The sequence below is a fragment of the Rhincodon typus genome, chromosome 24 (assembly GCF_021869965.1).
Source record: "Rhincodon typus isolate 14 chromosome 24, sRhiTyp1.1, whole genome shotgun sequence".
NCBI classification, from domain to species: domain Eukaryota; kingdom Metazoa; phylum Chordata; class Chondrichthyes; order Orectolobiformes; family Rhincodontidae; genus Rhincodon; species Rhincodon typus.
This window is the reverse complement of record NC_063355.1, coordinates 19,986,194-20,009,229: the sequence shown is the minus strand read 5'-3', so window position 1 is coordinate 20,009,229 and position 23,036 is coordinate 19,986,194. Positions and strand designations below refer to the sequence as shown.

The window sequence follows — 23,036 nt, the reverse complement described above, 5'->3', positions numbered from 1 at the left end:
AACTATTTGTGATGTTTCAATGTGAACACCTCCTCTAGCTGTTGGACAACGTGCACTGGGTAGCATAGAAGCTAAATCTTGCATTGCTGTAAATGGATGACATGTTAACACACAAAACATCATCAGCCTAATTATGTAATACTGTCATATAATTCTCAATCTTTGTTTTCTGATCCTTCCCTGGCCTTTCCTGTCTGGATTGCTGTAATTTCCTCCAGCCCTGCAACCTTCTGAGATATCTGCTTTCATCTAATTTTGACCTGTTGAACAATTTTAATTGCTCCACATTGGTGACAATGCTTTCAGGTACTTGCGTCACAAGTTCTGAATTCTCTTCCCTAAGCGTTTACCGTGCTCCTTAAAACCAATCTCTTTGACCCACTATTTAATGATCTGCCCTAATATCGCCATTTGTGGGTCAATGTACAATTTTGCTGTATTATTTTTCTGTGTAGGATCTTGAGATGTTTTATTACGTTGAATTGCTGTATAAGTTTGGGTTGTTGTCAAATGTTCGTGCCTATTGAAACATTTAAGAGCTTAAGTTTCCTAACCAGAAAAAAAGTTGCTGAAAGCTTTTTCTTTCTGTTGATTTCCAGAGATGTGCTGGGGATGACAATGTTTTCTTGCTTCTCGTGACAAAATCCTAAAAGTGTTTGTCAAGGATACGTTCACAATTTTGTTACAAACAAATTTAGGAAATATTCCACAGTGTTGAACTGATGGTTGAAAATCATTGTCAAAAATGTTTATGGTATATCATTTTGGGCCATTCTGATTAAACTGTGGTACATTATTGTATCAGGAAGTATCCATTGATTGTTTTAGTAGCCTTTGCCAAGTCCTAGCCGGTAGGTTTGACCTACAACAGTGCTTCCCAAACTTATGCCCACTATGATCCAAGTTTCAATACTTAAAAATTGGTGCAGCCCTGGAGAGTGTCACTGGGGTGTGGGTAGTTTATCCACAATTAATTTGAAGATTTTGCTGTGACTTCAACGAAGAACCACATGCATGCATGTAATCGATCCTTGGCTCTGATACTAAGACTGTCCTGCCACAGTCTCTGCTCAACAGTCACCTGCCTTGGAGCTTGCAGTCCCAAATGATTGTCCCAAGAGCCTTCAGGTGTTGCAATCCACACCCTGCAAACTCCATCAGATTTCAATTTGCAAAGATCCAAATATCCTTTTCTCAACCGTTTCCTAGGAAGAGACTCTCTTTGTCAGACCTCTTGAGAGCAGCAATAAGTATTTGACTTTTCATAAGCATATTTAGCTTATAATTGTTGGCTAGGCTCAATCCTAAAATTATGATGTGTAAATTTAAATAGAAATTATGATCACATTATTGCCGGAATTTGGGGTATAAAGGCAGTTATTAACAAAGCATGAATGGCCCCCAGTCTAAAGGTATACATGAGAACGACAACATCTGAACAATGGAGGCCCAGCACTTTTCATGCTTTTGTTTATTTTCTTTCAAATTGTAGAAGCTGATGCTGCCTCACATGATTCAGTTGAAGCAACCAGGAAGTTTAAAAAGGCCAAACCTAAATCTGTAAGTGTTCTAGTATTTTATTCCATACATTAATTACAGTATTATGATTCATTTAAGACTTAGAGACAGTAGAGACAGTATATCCATTTGCTTAATCTTCTGATAACAAGACAACAAAGAGTGGATCATTGAACCCATGTCTATGTTGCCGAATTAACTTCAAGCAAGCACCATGATGTTGTGGAATTACCCTCGTCCAATTATTTAATGTGGTGGATTCAACAGCACCTGAAATGGAGAAACAACTTATGACTTCAGACACCAATTTATCATTATGTACTTGCTGTAATAGGTCACTAAAGAAAACCTCTGTCTGATTTGACAGCTGAACCATCTTCAGCAGCAGTTGGTTCATTTGCTTCAACAGAAGTCTGCTTCTGGAGACACTTGCAGGAGAGTGATCCTTGAAAAGCAGCACATATGCCTAATTTATCTTGTTGAACTTTAAGCATTGCTTTTTCAAAATCCCTCTCATTTAATTTTTCCTTTTTATGACAACTTGGGAGTGCTTATTACATCTGTTTAACGTTTTTGGTGTCTTAACTGGTTTTGTTAAGTTGCACTGTCAGATGCTTGTATACCAAATCGAGAAAGTAGTCAGCAGTTTATTTCAAGTTTTGTTCTCCATGCTTTGTCTGATTTGAATTGCAAGAAAAATTTCAGTTTCATTTTATTGTACTAACTGATTAAAATTTACATGCAGTATCAGTTCACAATTGTAACAGTTAGTACCATTTGGCTTTTTGCAGTGCATTATATATACTGTTAAACATGTGGCCAAACTTTGTCCTTTTGTACCACTGGTGTGTACTTTGAAATCTCACATTATAAATTTCAGATTAATATTCCCAATAATTTGTAGGTATTCCAAGCTGCAAACGCTAAGAACTATTGATTCTCTAATTTAGGATACTGTGTCTACTCTTAACAAACCATTAAATCAATAGAATTCTAAATTGGACACACAATGAGCGAGTAGCATAGATAAAAACTGCATAGTGTCTGAACTTGTTGCACCTGACACCACAAAGTTTTTTTAAAATTTTAATTGAGAGGTAGGTGTCATTGGCAAAACCAGGTAAAGGTAAGCCACCTTCTTGAACTGATGCAACCCATATGATGGAGGTACTCTCAAAGTGCTGTTCATTCAGGAGTTCCAGGACTTGGACGCAGTCGTGAAATCAGGATAATATGCGACTTGGAGGGGAATTTTCAACAACTGGTATTCACATATGCCTGCTAACCTAGTCTTTCTAGGGAGTAAAGGTTTTTTTTTACCGAAAAGATAACTCCAGTGTCTGTTGCGCTGTCTCCATACATCTGTTTGGTTATTATTTAAGTTAATGGAACTTCTTTCAAGTTTTAGAATACTTTTTATTCCTATGATTAGTTCGCAAGTTGAAAGCCATGACCTTCATTAACAACCATGTGTTCTTCATCGCTGTGACAAATACTGTCAACTTTTGGTTTTATTTCTTTACACAGAATTTGCCAAAAATTAATCTTGATAATTACTCTGCAATGCCGGTGGATGAGGGAGGTGAAGATCGAGAAGCTGGGATTGATGACGAGGATAACGTTGGCTCTGATCTAGATCTGGATTTGGGGGATGGTGATGATTGTGAAGAAGGTACATGGTTTTACAGCTATCATGTCTGTCAGTTCTCTAAAGAAATCATGCAGTGGAGAATGTCAATGTTTTGTAGGATGAAAATTTAGGCTAATCCAAATTTGGATCAAGTGGCCATATTCATATCCTTATTAAAATAGGCTTTTAATGAATGCCTTGGCACATTGCATAGGTATATCTTTTGAAATGTTATTAGGGATTTGCACACAACTTTCTTTGATATGCAGTTTTTATAGAATCAACCTTAGTATCTGTTTTTTTATACACAGTTGAGATATCCGATCCTTCTATTCCACTGTATGTTCTTCCGCTCTTTTCATTGTTGGCGGCAGAGAAACAAGCGAAGGTAAGCATTCTCCTCTCTGACTAAAGTTCAAATGCTGAAATGTGAAGTACTGGAAAAGCAGATACATGATCACACTTTGCAGCTACATTGAGAGCATGTTTAAACGGGAACAATAATGTTAATCCCTTGTGATACTAACCATGAAAGTTCTGAGAAATTTAATATCTATATGGGAACTTCAGTTAGAATGCAGAATGTTGATTGTTTTCCCTGATTTTATACACTCCTCGCTGAATTACAAAATATCATAGTATTCCAACTTCTGTGTTTTTAGTTCAGTTCTTTTATGTGGAAGAAGTAAATGTCTGTTTGTAAATGCATACATCAATGAGATAAAATTTAACAACTTAGGGAACAATAAATGCTGACCTAGTCAGCGATTCCCATGTCCCATGAACTAATATTTTTTTAAAAAATCAATCTTTTGGTCTGGTCCATCACTTACTAAGATCGAATTGATCTGATTGTAGCCATAACTCTACTTTCCTTGACTTCCTGGTAGATCAAAAACTGTTCAATTCAGTTGAATATATTCAGTGACCCAGCCTGTCTTTGGAGTAGTAGGATTATGCTAATTCCTTCACTGACTAACATTGAGTTCTGTATTGTTTTATACAGATTCTGACAGGGAACAGTCAGTTCATTTGTAACTTGAATGTCTGTGGTTTTGCTGCACTTTCTGCAAACTGACAAAAAATGCAGTAACTGTTGATGACTTTTTTTCTGTTTTTTTTAACCTGTCAATAGTATTTTTTGGAGGTTGCTGTAGGTTTCAGCAATAATTTTTGAAATAAACAATACTGAAGATTTCAAACTAGCAGAGTGATTGTCACCTTTTTCTAAGTAGGGTACTTTCTGAAAAAATTGAAGCACATCCATGGGAATCCCTCATCTTTTCTATAAGAGTGTCAGTTAACTGAAGAAAATCAGGTTTTAATTTAAAACGTTTGAAATTAATGTGGTAACAGGAATGGAGAGGTAAGAAGTCAACAAAGAGTTTACAAAACAATGTACTTATAGCTAAGTAGATATTTCTGGGTGAAGATCTTAACAACAATAGAGAATATCTGTCCCAAGAACCTTCTTGGTGATCACTAACTATAAGTTAAAAACCTGTAAATTAATATATTTCTGTGCAAAATAACATTTTTGTTTCCTCCAAAATTAGAAGGAAATTAGAAATCAGTATCATGAAATTGTAAATTCCATTACTTAGGTATTTTGTCCACCTCCAAATGGCACACGGTTATGTGTGGTAGCAACCAATGTAGCTGAAACATCTCTTACTATCCCAAACATTAAATATGTGGTGGACTGTGGAAAAGTGAAGAAACGTTTTTATGATAAAGTTACTGGAGTCTCATCATTCAAAATTACTTGGATCTCTCAGGCTTCAGCCAATCAAAGAGCAGGTCGTGCTGGCCGTACAGAACCAGGTCACTGTTACAGGTCAGTTGCTAGAACTTAATTTTAAATAATAACCATTTTTAAAACCAGACCAACTGAATGGACCAAAATTCTGTTGCTTTGTGAAACCGTTGATTTTTGAGCCCAGAACTGGAATTCTGCACTCAGTAAATTCTTAATCTCTCCAGACTGATAGAAGGTGAGTTGAGATAGAACACCTCCCACCTGCATTGTCAGGAGGATAAATTATTAAGTTGATCTCAAATGTAATATCTATGTTGTTCTTAGTGGGCCTGCATTGGTCTGAGGAGCTGGCAATTAGAGAATGCTGTGGAAATCTGGCCAAACCCACAAAAGGAAGAAGATCATTTTTTTTTTAATTGTAGAAAAAATGTTAGTTAGATTTTGATTCAATTAATGTTTTCTCTACAATAAAGACATTGAACAGTTTGATTTGCATATCATGGTCAGTGGAGGATACTATGTATTTGTACATTTTACACAGGCTGTTTTGTGATAGAAACTGCAGTACTGATGCTATGGTACATTCATTGCAAGATTACATGCTGTCTTGAAGACTGAATATCAAAACAGGTGCAATCTTAGTCTGGACCTTGTAAAAGCCTTTTAAATCCCAACTGAAGATGATCATTTATTTTTTCCAAAACAATGAGCTTTCTCCGTAATAAATAATTTAGAGTAATTTATGCCATCCAAGTCCCTAGAACAGAGCCACATCACAGAGAGTGTGACCCTGAGAGTGCAAAAAAATTACAGTCCTAATTTTCTTAAGTCTGGCTCTTGCTGGAAATTTAGGAGCATGGAATCACCCCAAGAGATTTATTTACATGTTTGTGTGTTGATAAGCAAGTTTAATATTCAGATCTAACTAGCTGCCTTTTAAAAACAAATTCATGTCCTAGGAATGTAAAATTATTGAATTTGTATTTGCTATTGAAGTTCACATCAGTCCTGTAATATTTCAACATGTGAAGTACGGTTATTAAGTGCAATAAATATTTGTGTGCAGACTTTACTCTTCGGCCGTTTTTGCTGACTTCGAAAAATTCTCTGCAGCTGAGATCACAAGGCGGCCTGTAGATGATCTTGTTCTGCAGATGAAAGACTTGAACATTGAAAAGGTATGAACACAAGATGTTAACTTTGTATTTAAAGTATTTTCTGTTTTTGACTGCAATATGTTCTTGTTATTGAGGTTTAGTTTAGATTGAAGCCCTTCCCAGTTAAAATCAAATAATTCAGGAGGTAAAGATTTATCAAAACTGTTGTGCTGATTGATTTTTTTTTGGATAGGTGATCAATTTTCCATTCCCAACATCTCCATCAAGAGAGTCGTTGATAGCTGCTGAGAAGCTACTTATTTCTCTTGGAGCTTTGGAGGAGCCGCCAAAACATGGACGGTAAGGATTAGTCTGCTTCAATTCACATTGTTAATTGGGGTTGCTGACTTAAAGGATTACTTTGTAGATTGCTTAAGCCTTGACCAATTTCACCAAGAACTTGTGCTGAAACTATTGTCTGTCCTTTCAGGTTTAAGGAATTAGAACAGGCAAAGCTGACCTGTCCTATCACCCCCTTGGGTAGAGCTATGGCATCATTTCCTGTGGCACCTCGATATGCGAAAATGCTTGCTTTAAGCAAGCAGCATGACTGTATGCCGTATACCATCGTCATAGTTTCAGCCATGACTGTAAGAGAGCTATTTGAGCAAATCGATAGGTAAAGTTTCCATTCATATTTAAGTAGAAATGTATTTACATGTCTAGTGATTATCTGTCTGCAGCAGAACATTGTTCTGGGATGCGCAGTGCCTGCAATCACAGCTCTAAATTCATAATTGCTCTTTAAAGTGACTGTCCTGCTGTATATTTCAAAGAGCACTGACTGATTCTATGAAAAAACATAAATAAAACTAAAAAGATTATTGTTGATTATTGAAGTGGCTATTCAGCAGTTGTTTCTATTATGGAATGTAAATATTAAATAGAAAATGCATGATTAGAATTAAAATTTGTGAAGAGTACGACTTAGATAAGGTTCTGGCATCCATTGCTTTTCATAGAACCACAGTTCAATTTTAACTTAAAAAGAATCCCTGTAACTTTCAGGTGAAGTGTTAAACATTTTTTCCTCTTTTCACTTGGTATCTTAAAAAAAAGTTCAAATAACATATTGTGTAATGATTTTGCTTTCTAGGTAGTGTGGCAAGTCATGTTTTTAAAAACAATTTTGTCTAACATTTTTGACTTGTTTGCAGACCAGCTGTAAGTGATGAGGAGATGGAAAGACTGAAAAGGAAAAAGGCCAGAATCTCTCAGATGCAGTGGATCTGGGCAGGCCAGGGTCCATCTCTTAAACTTGGAGACATTATGGTCATGCTTGGTAATAAAATTAATTTAAATAACATGCAACTACATCTTTGACTTGCTGTGTTAGATTCTCAAACATTTTGACAATTTCAATTCTGTCTGACGTGATATTTATGCTCAAGCTCCCATTTTTTCTGAGAAGGCAGTAGATAGAAAATTACTAAAGAGCAGAACCCTCTACTAAAGGAATCTTGGAAAAGATATCTGCAGACAATAGAGTAATTGTTCTAGTTCAGAGAAGTGCACAGGCTGAAGTTGTGGAATTCTATCCCAAAATCCCTTGCTGTTTCACTGTTCTGTCTTCCTTAAGATCTGCAATAAAACTTTTATTTTGTCATCTGTCCTAATGCTGCTTATTTGTTTTGTTTATTTCTGTGAAGTGCATGTAGGCATTTTTCTGCATTAAATACATTACATTAATAGTAAGCCAGCTAAAACTTTCTGTCCAAGTTCATGTGTGTAAATCAGCAATTACAACTTGCATTTATTATGTTGCCCTTACTATAGTGAGACTTTCCAATATGCTTCATAGGTGCATTATAAAATTTAAGTATGGCACTAATCTCCATAAAGAGATATTAGGTCACATGACAAAAAGCCGGTTAAAGAGGTAGATTTTGAGAAATGCCTTAGGGGAGGAAAGCAAGATTGAGAGGCAGAGAGGTTTAAGATAGGAATTCCAGAGCTTGGGGGCCTGGATGAGTGAAAGCACAAGGCAATAGAAAGTGAGCCAGTGGTATATTGGATAAGAAATTACGACACCAAGATAATGAAGAACTAATCCAACCATGTTCAGAAAGGTGGTGGTGAAATTTGAAAAATGTTATTTGGATTAGAATTTAACTCAGCTGTTTTGAAGTAGGGCTTAGGATGGGATGCATTAAAACTATGCAAAATGGATTCATTTCACAAGAATTAAGATAAGTCCCAAACACAAGAAATGATTAGTGATTGGTAGTAATTATATACAAAATAGCAAAGTAATGGTACTCGCATTACAACACAATCTTAAAAACGATGACAGCTTGATCATGTATTACTATCTGAGTTCTGACCCTAATTTCTATACGTTGCTATTCCAGGTGCTGTTGGTGCTAGTGAGTATGCAGGATGTACTCCTCAATTCTGTAGTGAAAATGGACTTCGACATAAAGCAATGGTTGAAATCAGACGTTTGCGAAGCCAGCTAACTAACGTTGGTAAGAATCAATGAGGACAAATGGACCAATCTATATTATGAAGTTTTAAAGAATGTCTCAAAATGTAATATAGAATGGAATTGGAGATAGTCTTGCAATGTAGCTTGGTCATTAGTTTGGCAGTAATAGCATAGTGCTACAGTATTAAAGTTTGAACTTATACATAAATCCAACACCTTTTCTATATCACTAAATGTATAATAGAATTGATGCTTTTTTGCTGAAGGAACAGAAAATGTCTGCTTGGTTTAACAATGGCTTACGTTAAGTAAAATGTATGGTCTGATAATAGCAAAATTGTCTATTACTGCAAAAAGACACATTTCATCAAAAGTTTTCATCTTGCACTCATCAGGATGCTTTGTCAAAATACAAATTCAAAGGAAGACAACATTTATACTACATATTGGAGAGTGTTGATTGGTTGGCAGGTGTGCTTTTACTGATAAAGGCATTGCTATGGAGAATGCACTAATTAATGCAGATTGACAGTTAACTTCCAAGCATTGTTTACATTTTAAAACAGATTGATTGGTCATGTCATTGTCCCAAGGAATGAATCAGTAAATGGCTGTCAGCCTATTTTTGTTCAGTTGAAACAGGCACAGTGCATATCTGTGTTCTCTCTGTTTGCAAGAAGCAGTTGCCTGTGTTCAGAATCTTAGCACTCAGCACACACAAGTCTAATGTTGGATACTGTCTGCGAGTTTTGCAAGCACAGTCTTTGATGGGTACAGTCATTACCTTGTTTATTGCGGACAACCAGAAGGATATGTTGTTTGATAAAGTTTACTAGTTTACATATGTGGCACCATGCAGGTGAAATTCATATACCAGATCACTCATTTATGTGATGCTGAGAACATCTTTTTGGCTTGACTGGACTTGTTTACTACCAAATGATTATATGCAAATATAACTGCTTATTGGAAAACCTCTGATTAATTTTATGTTGGTTTTTTTCTGAATGGTTGTTCCCTTTTCCTGCTCTTCTACAGTGAATGCTGTCTTCCCTGGAGCTGGCTTATTTATTGATCCTAAGATGAAACCACCAACAGAAGCTCAGGTCATATACTTAAGACAGATTGTAATGGCTGGTCTTGGGGATCATATTGCCAGGAAAATCCAGTCAGAAGAGATGCTGGATGAAAAATGGAGAAATGCCTATAAGGTGAAGTGCATTGAAATTGGACACTTACATAAGATATTTGAGTAGGAAGGCTTTCCAATCAATACTGTCAAATGTAAATGAATGATTGGGTATCAAGGATTAGCAGCAAACCAGCACAGTCCAGGTTTTTTGAGTGCCATATCTTTCAGTCATATGGCAATGTCGTTGAATGAGAAATTTAAAAAAAACTCTTTAACCATAATAGTCTTCAAACTGAATCATTTGGGAAGTTTATTTTTTAAGTGGTATGAAGTTAGTTTTTGGATTAGGCTACAAAATTGCTTCAGCAAACATTTTCATGTTTTTTGTTCAGTTGTAAAGGAAGTATTTTTTCAAATTTTTCTTGCTTCATAGAAGAAAATGGAACTGGCACCTTAAATGTCTTCAACATTTTGTTTTAAAAGGTTAACTTTCTTGCTGCTATGTAGATTCTAAAGTAGGTTTTCCCTTCATGCCATATTGTTCAGTGTCAGAAAAAACTTGATGTATCATTTAAACATTCATATACTCTGGTGACATCGGTTGCATCACAGATTTTGGATTGTACCTTCAGAGACGCAGAAAACTTTCCAGCCCCTGGAAGCAGCACTATACACTTGAGAAATGAGAAAGTATTTTGCCAATAAGAATTTTTTTTTAAGAGTTTGCCATGTCTGGGGCAAATCTTGACATTTCAAGCTACATCTCGTTGCCTTTATAATTGAGATGTTCAGGAATGGACTGATGTTCTCTGTATTTGGTTTCAATGGATTAGTTTAGCAGCAAGTCACACTGTATTCACAGGTATTAATGGTGTCGCTTTTAAAATATGACCTTTCTCTCAGATTCTCCGTCTCCATCGCATCTGTTCTGATGATGCACCTTCTACGGGGGACGTCAGAAATGTCTGCGATTTTCCTCAACCAAGGATTCCCTGCCACTGTTGTTGACAGGCCCCTCAGCCGTGTTTGCCTTATATCCCGCACTTCTGCCCTCACCTCTTCTCTTTCCTCCCACAATACTGATCGAAGCCCTGCACCATACTAACTTTATACTCCATAGCATTTGCATCCAAAGGATCATAAGCCACCATTTCCGCCACCTCCAGTGGGATGCCACCAGACGCATTCCCCTCTCCTCCCTGTCAGCATTTCACAGGGACTGTTGCCTCTGGGACACCCTGCCCCACTCCTCCTCCACTCCCAACATCTCTCCACCTTCCCCTGCAATCACAGAACGTGTAACACTGGCCCATTTACCTCCTCCTGCCTCACTCTCCAAGGCCCCAGACAGGTGAAGCACTGACTTACCTGCACTTCATTCAATCTAGTCTACTGTATTCACTGCTCTCCTCCACATTGCAGAGATGAAATGGAGGCTCAAGGTGACTGCTTTGCACAACACCTATATTCTACCTGCAAATATGATCCCCGGCTTCCAGTTGCCTGACCCTTCAACACGCTGCCATGTTCCCTGGCCAACATCTCTGTCTCAGGCTTGTTGCAATGCTCCAGTGAATCAAGCACAAGCTGGAAGAACAGCATCTCATTTTCCACTTGGGAACCCTGCAGCTTTCAGGGCTCGATATCAAGTTAAATAATTTTAGAACATCAGCACTTACTTTCTTCTGTGTCCTTTACCCACCCCAGGCCTGTCATGACATGGGCTGCTTTCAGCGCACCCATTCCATTTTCACCTACTTATGGTCTCCATTGTTAGCTTTTCTTTCTCCCTGGCATATTATCATCCATCCCTTCATCTGCTCTCTCTCTCTCTCTCTCTCTCTCTCTCGCTCTCGCGCTCTCTCTCTCTGTCTCTTTCCTGGCTGCTATCATTGTGAATAAGGATCACTGGACTTGAAATGTTAACTCTGCTTTCTTTGTGCAGTTGCTGCCCCACCTGCTGAGTTTCTGCAGCAATTTCTACTTTTGTTTCAGATTTCCAGCATCTGCAGTTCTTTGTTTTACCTTTGACTGTTGTGTTTCACAGACCCCGCTCATAGATGAGCCAGTGTTTATCCATCCAAATTCGGTACTATTCAAACATCTTCCTGAGTTTGTGGTTTATCAAGAAATAGTAGAGACTTCCAAGATGTATATGAAAGGTAGGAAGGAACCAACTCTTTCCAAATTACAATTATTTTTAACAGTTGACATCACAAAGATTTTTCTGATTAATAAATAGAAGGCACTGCCAATAACATTCAGATGTTGGTGCATATTTTATATCCCATCGCTGCAGAATTTGCCACTTTGCAAAAAGAAAATTGAATTATGAATGAGGTTTCAGCGTTTAACAACATTGAAACTACTCATTTTTAACTGTATTAGCTCTGTGAAATTTGCATGAATTTTGTAACAACTTCTTAAACAGCATGCCATGTTATCTGGGAAAATTACTTTTAGTGACAAAGAGTACAGCTGAATTTCACACGTGTAAATGACTTTTCAGCCAATGTTTATTCCATTTATCTATATTTGAATGAAGTTAATATTTAAAGTAGTTTAGCTAGAACTGCACACTTGGTAAATTCTCTTAAAGAAGACCACAACAATTCAACTCTTTTTAGGTAGCATATAATATCTGATGCAAGATCTAGGATGGCTATCCTTACCATGTTTCTAATGATGAACGTTGTGACATGGCATTAATAGTAATTTTCATGCAGAGTAGCTGAAATTGATAATGCCATTCTGTTTGTGCTCGCTCTTTCTCATCCGTCATAAGGAAATTACTTGAAAGGAGAGTAACCTTATCTGATTTTTTTCAGTTGGTACTCGTGTTACAGTAGGATTGGAAATTATGAGCATGTGATTAAATGATTTTTCAGTCAGAATTACGATTACTGAGAAAGTTGCAACAATGCTGAGCCGCAGTAAAACAGAAAACTTGATGAATACTTTCCATTGAAAGTATTCATTCTCAGTCATCGTGACTGTTAAATAGAAGTGGAAGGGATTAACTCGGGTTACAGCAGTTTTTTGAATGAGGATCTGCTTGACTGGCTGAAGTAGATTGTGAGATGTGTTGCATTTTTTAAGCCATTCTGAGATATGACAGCAACCTTGTTGTGAGCATTATATTCAGTACAAGCCATATCTTTCTACTGTCACTTAATGCAAGCTAAAAGTTGTAAAATCAAATCTTATTACCAGGACTGACTGTGATTGAAGCCGAGTGGATCCCTGTCCTTCTTCCCCAGTACAGTCACTTTGGAAAACCTCTGGATGCACCTCCTCCACGTTACTGCCCTGAGACTGGACGGGTTAAATGTCACCAAAAGAGTACATTCTGTAAGTTTGCTTAATGGAATTTAAGGTTTGTTTTTTGGCCTTTTTAGTCAATCTTTCTCTATATTAATGGGTGGGTTTTATCCCCGTGGCTTAACAGTGACACGTAACAACTACAGAATGTGTGGGGAAGGAGTTTACATTTATGCAGTTTATGGGAATGCAACATAAATATTCTCCGATATTTTGTTTGTTTGTGTAGATTTGGTAAGTACTTTATATTGATCAGTCTGTCTGTTTCTCTGTGATTATAGTCCGAGTTGGCTGGCAGCTTCCTGCGGTAGAAGTGGACTATCCAGAAGGACTGGACCGATACAAATATTTTGCTAAGTTTTTGTTGGAAGGAGTGGTGAGTACTTCCTGTTCTAAAGAAGTAAATACTTGCTCTTTAGTTTCACCCCCTGCCTAAAGATTCCCATTTAGATATTGCAACCTTTTCACTAAAATTATCAATGGGATGAGTTTAAGAGTGGGCAAAATACATCCATATACTTAAATTGCAACTTCTGTGAGGGTAGTGTTTTATTTTTGTTTTTTTTTAATTTTTCCCTTCCTGACTCTGCTGTCTTAGAGATGTTGTCTGTTTACTGAGAGACATTTTCATGGGTAACAATTGGTACCTGTTCCTTTGCCTGAATAATTGCCTTCATATATGGGCCTGGATAGTGAGTTCTAGTCGTGTTATTCAATTACATGAAGCATCACGCTTATCTGTGTCTTTAATAAACACCCACGCTTTAATTTTTTTATCCCAACTATCACCAAAGGCTGATGTAGCTGAGAGCAGTAAAGTCAACACAGGAAACCTAGGACCACCTTGGTTGTATTGCTGAGGTGCTTAAAATTTGAGCATTGCATTCTTAAATTGCAGCAATACAATATATTGGTTCTTGAATCATTAACTCATTTTGTTGCAATGGTGGTGGTTTCAGCCAGTGAAGTTTGAAAGATTATTTCCAAAATATTCAACAAAACTGTTGATGTGAAGGAAGTTGTATGACTTGATCCCTATCAAAACTCAAAAATTCTAATTGAATTGTTACAAAAAGCATTGTCATGTACATTTTTACTGTCTTCAAAACAAATAGATCTTGATTTCATAGTTTCAGTATGTTCAATAGTAATGTGATAGTGCTAACCTGAAGCAGTATGAAGGGGTGCTAATGTGCAGCACTTATTAAATGGAAAGGGAACTTCATACACCTCCATCAGCCTGCGTTTCATTTATGTTACTCTTCTAAAATGCTGTCCATAGATTGGGACCTTCTCCATGTTAGAAATATGCTGGGTGAGCCTTCCTTGGGTTAGACCTTTTAATACCTGAACTTAGAGCAGTATTGGGGCAGAAACTTCAGACAAGGTAGCCAACTGATTCATATGTGGTCAGACAATTTAATTGGGGTTTGGAGGGGCATGGGGTTCTGAGGGAGGAAAATAAAGTATTGTTATGTGACTCACAGGGCTTTTGAAGTTTCTTTTGGTTTTGGTTGGAAAGTGAATGGACAGCTACTAATTCCTTGATCAGTAGATTAAGATGCAAGTGAACTTAGTTAAAACTTAACAGTGCAAATATTTTTGGAGATAATTGTTCATTTATTTTTCTATCCTCCACTGAAGGTCATTAAAAAACTTGGTGCATATGTCAGTTGTCTACTTTCCAGTCCGTCAACAATGTTGAAAACGTGGGCCAAGTAAGTTTTCTACACTTGCATCAAAAACCAGGTTTGAAATCGGTGTTAAGGATAATGTTGTATTTGATACTGCAAACCTCATATGCCTTTGGGAATATAAAACATATGTTGAGAGAAAAGCGACTTTTCATAGATTTGACAAAAGCCTGTTTTGTACCAAATTTGGAGGTGCACCATGTTGGTTTACTCACTTGTAGCGATAGGTTGTGACTTTGGGTAGAATCTTGTAGGGGCCTGAACTACATGGACTGTGGTGGGAAATGTGGGAAAATCACATGGGAGATCAAGCAAGGCCTACCTCAATGTCAGGAACATTTTTCCAGCAGAGTTTACAGGCACTGAGATGGTAGTGCCTGTAGGCACTAGGTAGCATCTAAATGTTTATAATTACTGCTTGTTGTAGGCTTTATTAACGGCACATTTTGCCTCATTAATATGCTGTCTCTTAACCTTCCAATGAAATCAGTAAACTGAACGTCGAGAATTCTCAACAAAAAAGCTTGAGCGGGTGCCTGGTGAACATAGTACAGTACAGCACAGTACAGGCCCTTTGGCCTGTGATGTTGTGCCAACCTATTATCCTACTAAGATCAAACTACCCTGCATACCCTACATTATACTATCATCCATGTGCCTATCCAAGAGTCGCTTAAAAGTCTCTAAAGTATCTGACTCCACTACCACTGCCAGCAGCGCATTCCACATGCCCATTGCTCTCTGTGTAAAGAACATACCTCTGACATCTCCCCAATACCTTCCGCCATTCACCTCAAAATTATGCCCCCTCGTAACAGTCATTTTCGCCCTGGGAAAAAGTGACTCCAACTCAGCAGTTGCTTCTCTGGTCCTTTATCTTGGACATGCTCCAGGGCATCAGCCATGCTCGCCTGCTGTCCATGAGGCGCTGGTATCAGACACCTGCCAGCCTTTTGTGCCCAACATTCCCTGGAAGCTGCGAGGCCGTGCAGTTGCTTGGAGACCCCGTGCATGCCAGATGGTATGCTGACACATTCACTTCCACATGTGGATGTTCCTCTTTGCACAAGTCTCTGAGGCAACAGGGAAAGAAAATTGGGGGTTTACCTTGTTCAGGATCCTCAGGGCACCTTTCTGATCCAAAACCAGAGGGCAAAGGTTTAAAGTGAGAGGGGAAAGATTTAAAATGGACCTAAGGGGCAACTTTTTCATGCAGAGGGTGGTGCGTGTATGGAATGAGCTGCCAGAAGAAGTGGTGGAGACTGGTAAAATTACAACATTTAAAAGGCATCTGGATAGGTATATGAATAGGAAGAGTTTAGAGGGATATGGGCCAAATGCTGGCAGATGGGACTCAGTATATTTAGGATATCTGGTTGGTGTGGACGAGTTGGACCAAAAAGTGTGTTTCTGTGCTGCACATCTCTATGACTCAATGATTTACAGGACGCTAGTGCACTTTAAAGCTGCACTTTCAGGCACTGGAGCAACTAGCATTGAAATGCTGCCACAAGGTCACTGTATGTTCAGTAACAGGAACTCAGCACACCTTTTTGGACTAGACTGCAACTCAGCATTGTTCATGAGCTCTCTTATTATTCTCAGTCACCCTGAGACTACCTGGATGCGCACAGCATCCCTGCCTTACCTTTCCGATTTGCATTCTGACCCCCTTTCCCCCCCTCACCAGTCAGAGCTACTAGGCTGTGAAAGTCCGTTTTACTTTCCCGCTTGGCGCAGATACAAAGCTAGGAAGTCATGGTTGTTAGAAGTCCTCAGTTAAGTCAAGGGACGTGGCCTTCAGTCAGGGGCTCCGAGCACAATCAGTCAAGGGCGCCCTCCGATAACAGATCAGACACTTTGACACAGTTGGCCACTTGGAGCCGTCAGGGTCGTATTCTTATAGGATGGTGAGGGTCTGAATATCTGACAGCCTACCACCTGTCTTGGCTCGGGAATATGTGGGGGTTGCTGAGGGGTCTCAAGAGAACGAGCAGTGCAAAGATCATCCAGTGTTTACAAAGTTGGGTGGGTAAGAGTGATTGAGGGAAGATGTGCATGTAACAATGAGAGGGGTCAAGCATGACCCTTGGTATGTGCAGTAGGCAGGGTGAAGGCACTCCCCAATCCAAGCAACAAAGTTCATTGACTTTCTTCCCTTACTGCTGGGCATTCCTCTGGACAGCTGTGACTGCAGTGACCAGGGCATCAACCTCAGACAATGTTGGCAGGATCTGATGGCATGGACTTCTCTGCTGGTCTTGGGGAAGAGGACCAAGTACCTGTCCACAAAGCAAGGTGCCACTTTTCCCTTTTCTGCCATGTCTGGGGCAAATTTCAAGAATCTGTGGGCAACTCCAGTCAGCATGGAAGAGTTGGACTGAAGGTTCTGTTTCCGCACTATACAACTCTGTGACTCCAAGACAGTGTTTGTTTGAGTAAGGTGGTGAGACAGGCAGTAGGGATGTCGGAATTTTTCTGGAGTGGCAAGTTCTTCGACTGCAGTGATTGATAGAATTGATCTAGCGTCAGATATCAGGGTTGAGGTAGAAAGTTCATGAGGCAAGTTTAGGATGATATTGCGAGAAAACTCCCTTGACTTTGAGAGAGAAACCCTACATGAAACTCAGCAAAATTAATGCTTTAGCCAAAAAAGGACTTTGTACCCATCATCCCCTACAAGGAGCATTCAAAAACCCAGCCATGCAATTGGAAGAGCTTAATAGGGTGAACTTCAAATCCACAGCACAAAGGTGAAGGAAACGAAGGGCATATCTGTTAAGAACATTTCCCACATTTCCTAGCTGTTGCTTTTCAGGCCTGGTTTTGGCTTCTCACTTGTTGTTAAATTGGTGTTGTGCCTGGTCGTTAAGTAGCAACCGTTAAAGTAGATTAAAAATGTACTTTGTAGCCTATATGAGTCTTATTTGGCAATGCCATTATTTGTTGATCAGTAATCGCAAATCTTACATTTCACAGGCTTCAGCCTAGGACAGATGCGTTGTTGGGAGCTCTGGTTTCTGAAAATGTAGACAATCGTGATGCATTACTTGCTGCCTGGAAGAAAAATAGTAAATGTGAGTATGCTGCTGTATTGGTGTCTTGTGCTGAGAAATCAGCTTTCACAGCTCAAAAGCTTCTTCATGAACGTAGAAATGCTGCAGTAAAATTACAAGATGCCAATTATCCCTTTCATTTACTGCTTTTGTTATGCCCTAAAGATTTTTGGTGTGTTTGAATGTATAAGACAAAGTTTTTTTTCCTGTTAAATTTGTGCCTATGCACTTTTTAAGAATCCTCAGTGTAGTTACAATATCATGAAACTGTTGTTTCTTGAAAATTCCAGATTCCATCACTTTATTTTTGCGAATTATTTTTAAAATGTGTGTAGAGGGGAGAAATTGGATACTTTACTGGATTAGCACATTGTCCTTTCACTAATGTAGCTATTACATGTTCAGTTTATAAATAATTTGCATTTATATAACACTTTTCACAATTTTGGAGCATTACAAAGTACTTTACAGCCAAAACCAATATGAAGTATGCTAACTGTTGTACCATAGGAACTAGTCTGAGACTGTTAATTATTAATATGGTCAAAAGAGAAGGAAAAGAAAGACGATGTGAAAACTGAAAGGTGCTTAAAGAGAGTGGGGATTAAGGTAATGTTGCTGGCCTTCTATGTATGTACGTCAGTTTAACTTGAAATAATTAGAAGAGGTTGGAGTTTTCAACTTTTTCTGTTATTACTGATTCAAAAGATGATGTGCCTAGTAAATGTCATTTAATTGAACATACAAAATCAGCTAATTGAGAGTGAATTATATTTGTCAAATCGAAGAAATGAATTTTGTTTCATTATGTCCTTTAGGGAAGGAAACTGCCAACCTCACCTGGTCTGGCCTACATGTGAGACCAGATCCATAGCAATATGGTTGACTCTTAACTGCCTACTGGGCAATTTAGGATAGGCCATAAGTACTGGCTTAGCCAGCAATGCCCATAATACTGTGAATGAATTTTTCTTAAAAAGCTAAAACTCAAAAATGATGAGGAAAGAGATTTAGTTGGACTGCGTCTTAAAGTACTTTAAGACTTGGGCCGTGGTTTCACTCTAGACAAGAGAGATGCAAGAAAAGTCTGTGTTTTTAACTGCTGTGGCAAATTGAGGTTGGCAGATCTCACCCAGTTACCATTAGGGGAGGCAATGGCCTAGCGGTATTATCGCTGGACTATTAATCCAGAGACCCGGATAACATTCTGGGGACCCGGGTTTGAATCCCACCACAGTAGATGGTGGAATTTGTATTTGGTAAAATATCTAGAATTATGAATCAAATGATGACGATGAGTCCACTGTCGATTGTCAAAAAAACCCATCTTGTTCAATGATGCCCTTTAGAGAAGGGATCCCTACCTGGTCTAGCCTACGTGCTGCCTGGCCAGTGACACTGATATCCCGTTAACGGATAAAGAAAGGTAAGAATAGTAAGGCTTAAACAACATTTGAACTGCTGCTAACATTTTAATAGTAGCCATGATGTGGAGGTGCCAGTAGTGTCGGAGGTGTTGGACTGGGGTAGACAAAGTCAGATGTCGCATGACGCCAGGTTATACTCCCAACAGGTTTATTTGAAATCACAAGCCTTCGGAGCGCTGCTCCTTCATTAGGTGAAATCTTCACCTTCATTTCAGCTTCACTTTGGAGCTTGTGATTTCAAATAAATCTGTTGAACTAATAACCTGGTGTTGTGTGACTTTTAACATTTTAACACTAATGATCAATCTCCTTAACAGATGCTAAAGGTATGTGGAAAATCAAATATGATGCATTACATCAAGGGACAAGTTGAGGAACCTTAAGCTAGCTTTAAATTCATAATTGTAAGATGCTATAATATTAAAATAATGTTTTCATTTTGTCAAGAGTGTTGGTTAATTTTTTTATTTCCATTTTGTGATGGTTAATCTTCTATTGTTGCTTTCTTTTTCTTTTAAACAGACCTGTTATCATCGTATTGTCAGTGGCTTCCTGAGGCAATGCATGCTGATGTTTCACAGCACTGGCCCCCAACACAAGTTTAACGTGCAATTGAATAGTTCCTTTTTGATGGAAATTGGCTTTCACCAGCAACTGTGATCTCTGCAATACTGACCATTAGTGGAACCAATGTTTGTGTGTATCTGATCAAGAACTGATTGAGCAATGAGATGTTTTGCAGAAAGTATGAAGTATAGCTCAAGAAAGGTCTTGAGTGCACCTGTACCTCTGCCTAAGCTAAAGACTGAGGTAGTGTATAAAGACAGAAAAAGTGCTGTAATTACTCCGGTCTGGCAGTATCTGTGGAGAAAGAAATGGAATGAACATTTCATCATAATAGTATCAGCTGGTATACTTGCTTGAGAAGAAAACCAATTTGGATTATGGTTGTCTAACATTGGGAAAATCACCTTTACAGCTGGACCCTTGTGTCCAAACAACTTGCAATGGCTACATCAAAGACCTTCATTCAATTTCTTGAATTCTCTTTACTGAACCATTTTTCTGTGCTGTAAACATTTGTGAAATTTGAAAAATGAATGCTTCTTGCAGCATTTTTTATTGAACTTGAACTGTAAATTTACTGTAACAGTAAACGTACTTATGTACAGTAGAAATACCTTGTAAAGTATTTACAAGTGTTTGTGGTCTTTATAGGACTTGGTGGGGTTGGGAAATGCTTAAGTGTACTAAGGGGAGAAAAATACATGAAACTGTTTAAAAGTATATAGATATATTTAAAAGTATATAAATCAAGACGTTTGTACAGCCTGATTCATTCTTCTTGTGTGATTGGACTTGTAAAAGCTGATTAAACTTTAGTAACTTTCAGATGAAAGTTATGATAACTCTGGATTATCTTTGTGTCTTTTGTCTCCCACATTGTGCAATCATTTTAGAATGTTCACTCTGAACTCATAACTTGGGCATCAGTCAGTATTTATCAGATTTATACAAATTACGTGCCTGAAGATTAACATGAAGATCGTTGTCTTTGTAAGCTTTCTTTCTGTAGAAACAGGTGATTCTTGTAAGGAACAAAATTTCGTACATATTTATCAGGAAGGTTTGAGCATTTGATTGTATTAGATTTGGCCACTATTGAGCTGTGCTGTAACTTGCTTCAGTTGGGATCAAAGTTAGCATGCCAAGTGAGATGGGTTATTTGCAGATTTATATGTTTTTGAATAATTTGCTGATTAAGAATCAGGGATCAGCAGAAAAGCATTTATGCTCCTGCTGACCTCAAAGAAGATTGCCCACAAATGTCTAGTGTTTTTTCCTCTTTGCTCGATGTTAGAGTCATAGAGATGTACAGCATGGAAACAGACCCTTTGGTCCACTCATCCATGCTGACCAGATATCCTAAATTAATCTAGACCCATTTGCCAGAATTTGGCCCATAACCCTCTAAACCCTTTCTATTTGTGAACCCACCCAGAAGCTTTTTAAATGCTGTAATTGTACCAGCCTCCTCCACTTCCTCTGGAAACTCATTTCATACATGCACCACCACTCATTCCATGATGAAACTGCCCCTTAGGTCCCTTTTAAATCTTTCCCCTCTCACCTTAAACTTATGCCGTCTAGTTTTAGATTCACCTACCCCTGGGAAAAAGATCTTGGCTATTAACCCCTTCCATGCTGTTTATGATTTTACAAACCTATAAGGTCACCCCTCAATCTCTGATACTGCAGGAGATATAGCCCCAGCCTATTCAGCCTCTCCCTTTAGCTTAAACCCTCCAACCCTGGCAACGTCCTTGTTAATCTTTTCTGCACCCTTTCAAGTTTCACAACTTCCTTCCTATATGCAGGGAGACCAGAATTGAATGCAGTATTCCCAAAGTGGCTGACCAGTGTCCCACAATATGATATCCCAACTCCTATACTCAATGCAGCAAACAATAAAGACAAGTGTACTAAATGCCTTCTTCACTTCCCTGTCTACCTGTGACTCCACCTTAATGGAACTATGAACCAACACCCGAGGGTCTCTGTTCGGTAAGACTCCCCAGGCCTCTAATGCTAACTGTATAAGTCCTGTACCGATTTGCATTACCAAAATGCAACACCTTACACTTATCTAAATTAAACTCCATCTGTCACTCTTCAGCCAACCTGACCAAGGTCCTGTTGTACTCTGGGATAACATTCTTCAATGCACCATTAATTTTCATGTCATCTGCAAACTTACTAACCATACTTCCTATATTCACACCCAAGTCATTTACATAAATAACAAAAAGCAGTGGACCCAGATCCTTGTGTACACCGTTAGTCACAGGCCTCAAGTCCAATAAATGACCCTCCACCGCCACCCTCTGTCTCCTACCTTCAAGCCAATTTTGCATCCAAATGACTAGTTCTATCTGTATTTCATGTGATTTAACCTTGCTAATGAGTCTAACATGGGGAACCTTGTTGAACGTGTTTCTGAAGTCCATATAGGCGATGTACACGGCTATGCCTTCATCAGTCTTTGTCACTTGTTCAAAAAAACTCAAGTTAGTGAGATACGATTTCCTACAGACAAAGCAATGTTGACCATCTCCAATCAGTCATTGCCTTTCCAAACAAATGTAAATCCTGTCCTTAAGAATCCCCTCCAACAACTGACTCACCACTGACGTCAGGCCCACTGTCCCATAGTTCCCTGGGTTTTCTTTACCATCTTTGTTAAATAATGGCACCAAGTTAGTTTAAATCTGTTGTTAAGCTATGGAAATTACCAGGCACCTAGCAACAGTCATGTCAGCAAGAAGGGTTATCAGTGAATCACATTCAAGTATACACATGCAGCAAGCCAGAAAGTTAAAATCACTGCAGATCCTTCTCTTTTAAATTAACTTTTCTAATAGTGAAATGAATGACTAGACAGAAGTTAAAATAAAGATGAACAAACTTTTTTAAAAATAACAAAAGGGAAATTGTGACCATGTGCAAATATGAAATTAGTTTTTTAGTGCATATGTTTAACAGTAATTATGAAGTTGGTGTGCTGTACAGAGCCAGTTACATTTAACAAGGTGCAAACTTTTCAAATGTTTTTGCAGCAAGGGTAGCAGCATAACAGTGGAAGTTCTCATAAATTCAATTGATTTTCAATGTCGTACCTAAAAGCGCAGCCCTTTGAGAAAAGTGTATAATCACTTACAGCAAATCCAGAACTTGGAGATTTCTTGGCCATTGTTGCTTGTTAGGTCTGATAATGGGTTTATGTTCATGTCAGACACACAAATGACCAAAAAACAATTAGATAAGAAACAAGATTCCAAGCATTTTCGTTCGTGCGAGTAAGTCAACAATCTCACCCATAACCGGACCTACAAATCTTTGCTAAAACTCCAAGC

The 23,036-nt window shown here is 38.4% G+C and overlaps 1 protein-coding gene across 1 annotated transcript in view; it reads left to right on the top strand.

The window, feature by feature from the left end:
• Window positions 1–20,531, top strand: part of dhx37 (DEAH (Asp-Glu-Ala-His) box polypeptide 37) — a 32,068-nt gene extending 11,537 nt beyond the window's left edge. The window contains exons 13-28 of the mRNA XM_048611213.1: window positions 1,493–1,560; window positions 3,046–3,190; window positions 3,460–3,536; window positions 4,753–4,985; window positions 5,974–6,085; window positions 6,258–6,364; window positions 6,495–6,683; window positions 7,222–7,346; window positions 8,416–8,532; window positions 9,531–9,703; window positions 11,672–11,786; window positions 12,838–12,975; window positions 13,227–13,321; window positions 14,590–14,663; window positions 17,619–17,716; window positions 19,645–20,531. Coding sequence (XP_048467170.1) covers window positions 1,493–1,560; window positions 3,046–3,190; window positions 3,460–3,536; window positions 4,753–4,985; window positions 5,974–6,085; window positions 6,258–6,364; window positions 6,495–6,683; window positions 7,222–7,346; window positions 8,416–8,532; window positions 9,531–9,703; window positions 11,672–11,786; window positions 12,838–12,975; window positions 13,227–13,321; window positions 14,590–14,663; window positions 17,619–17,716; window positions 19,645–19,727 — 1,949 coding nt within the window. The 3' untranslated portion in view covers window positions 19,728–20,531. The remainder of the gene's footprint in view (window positions 1–1,492; window positions 1,561–3,045; window positions 3,191–3,459; window positions 3,537–4,752; window positions 4,986–5,973; window positions 6,086–6,257; window positions 6,365–6,494; window positions 6,684–7,221; window positions 7,347–8,415; window positions 8,533–9,530; window positions 9,704–11,671; window positions 11,787–12,837; window positions 12,976–13,226; window positions 13,322–14,589; window positions 14,664–17,618; window positions 17,717–19,644) is intronic.
• Window positions 20,532–23,036: the final 2,505 nt, after the last annotated feature.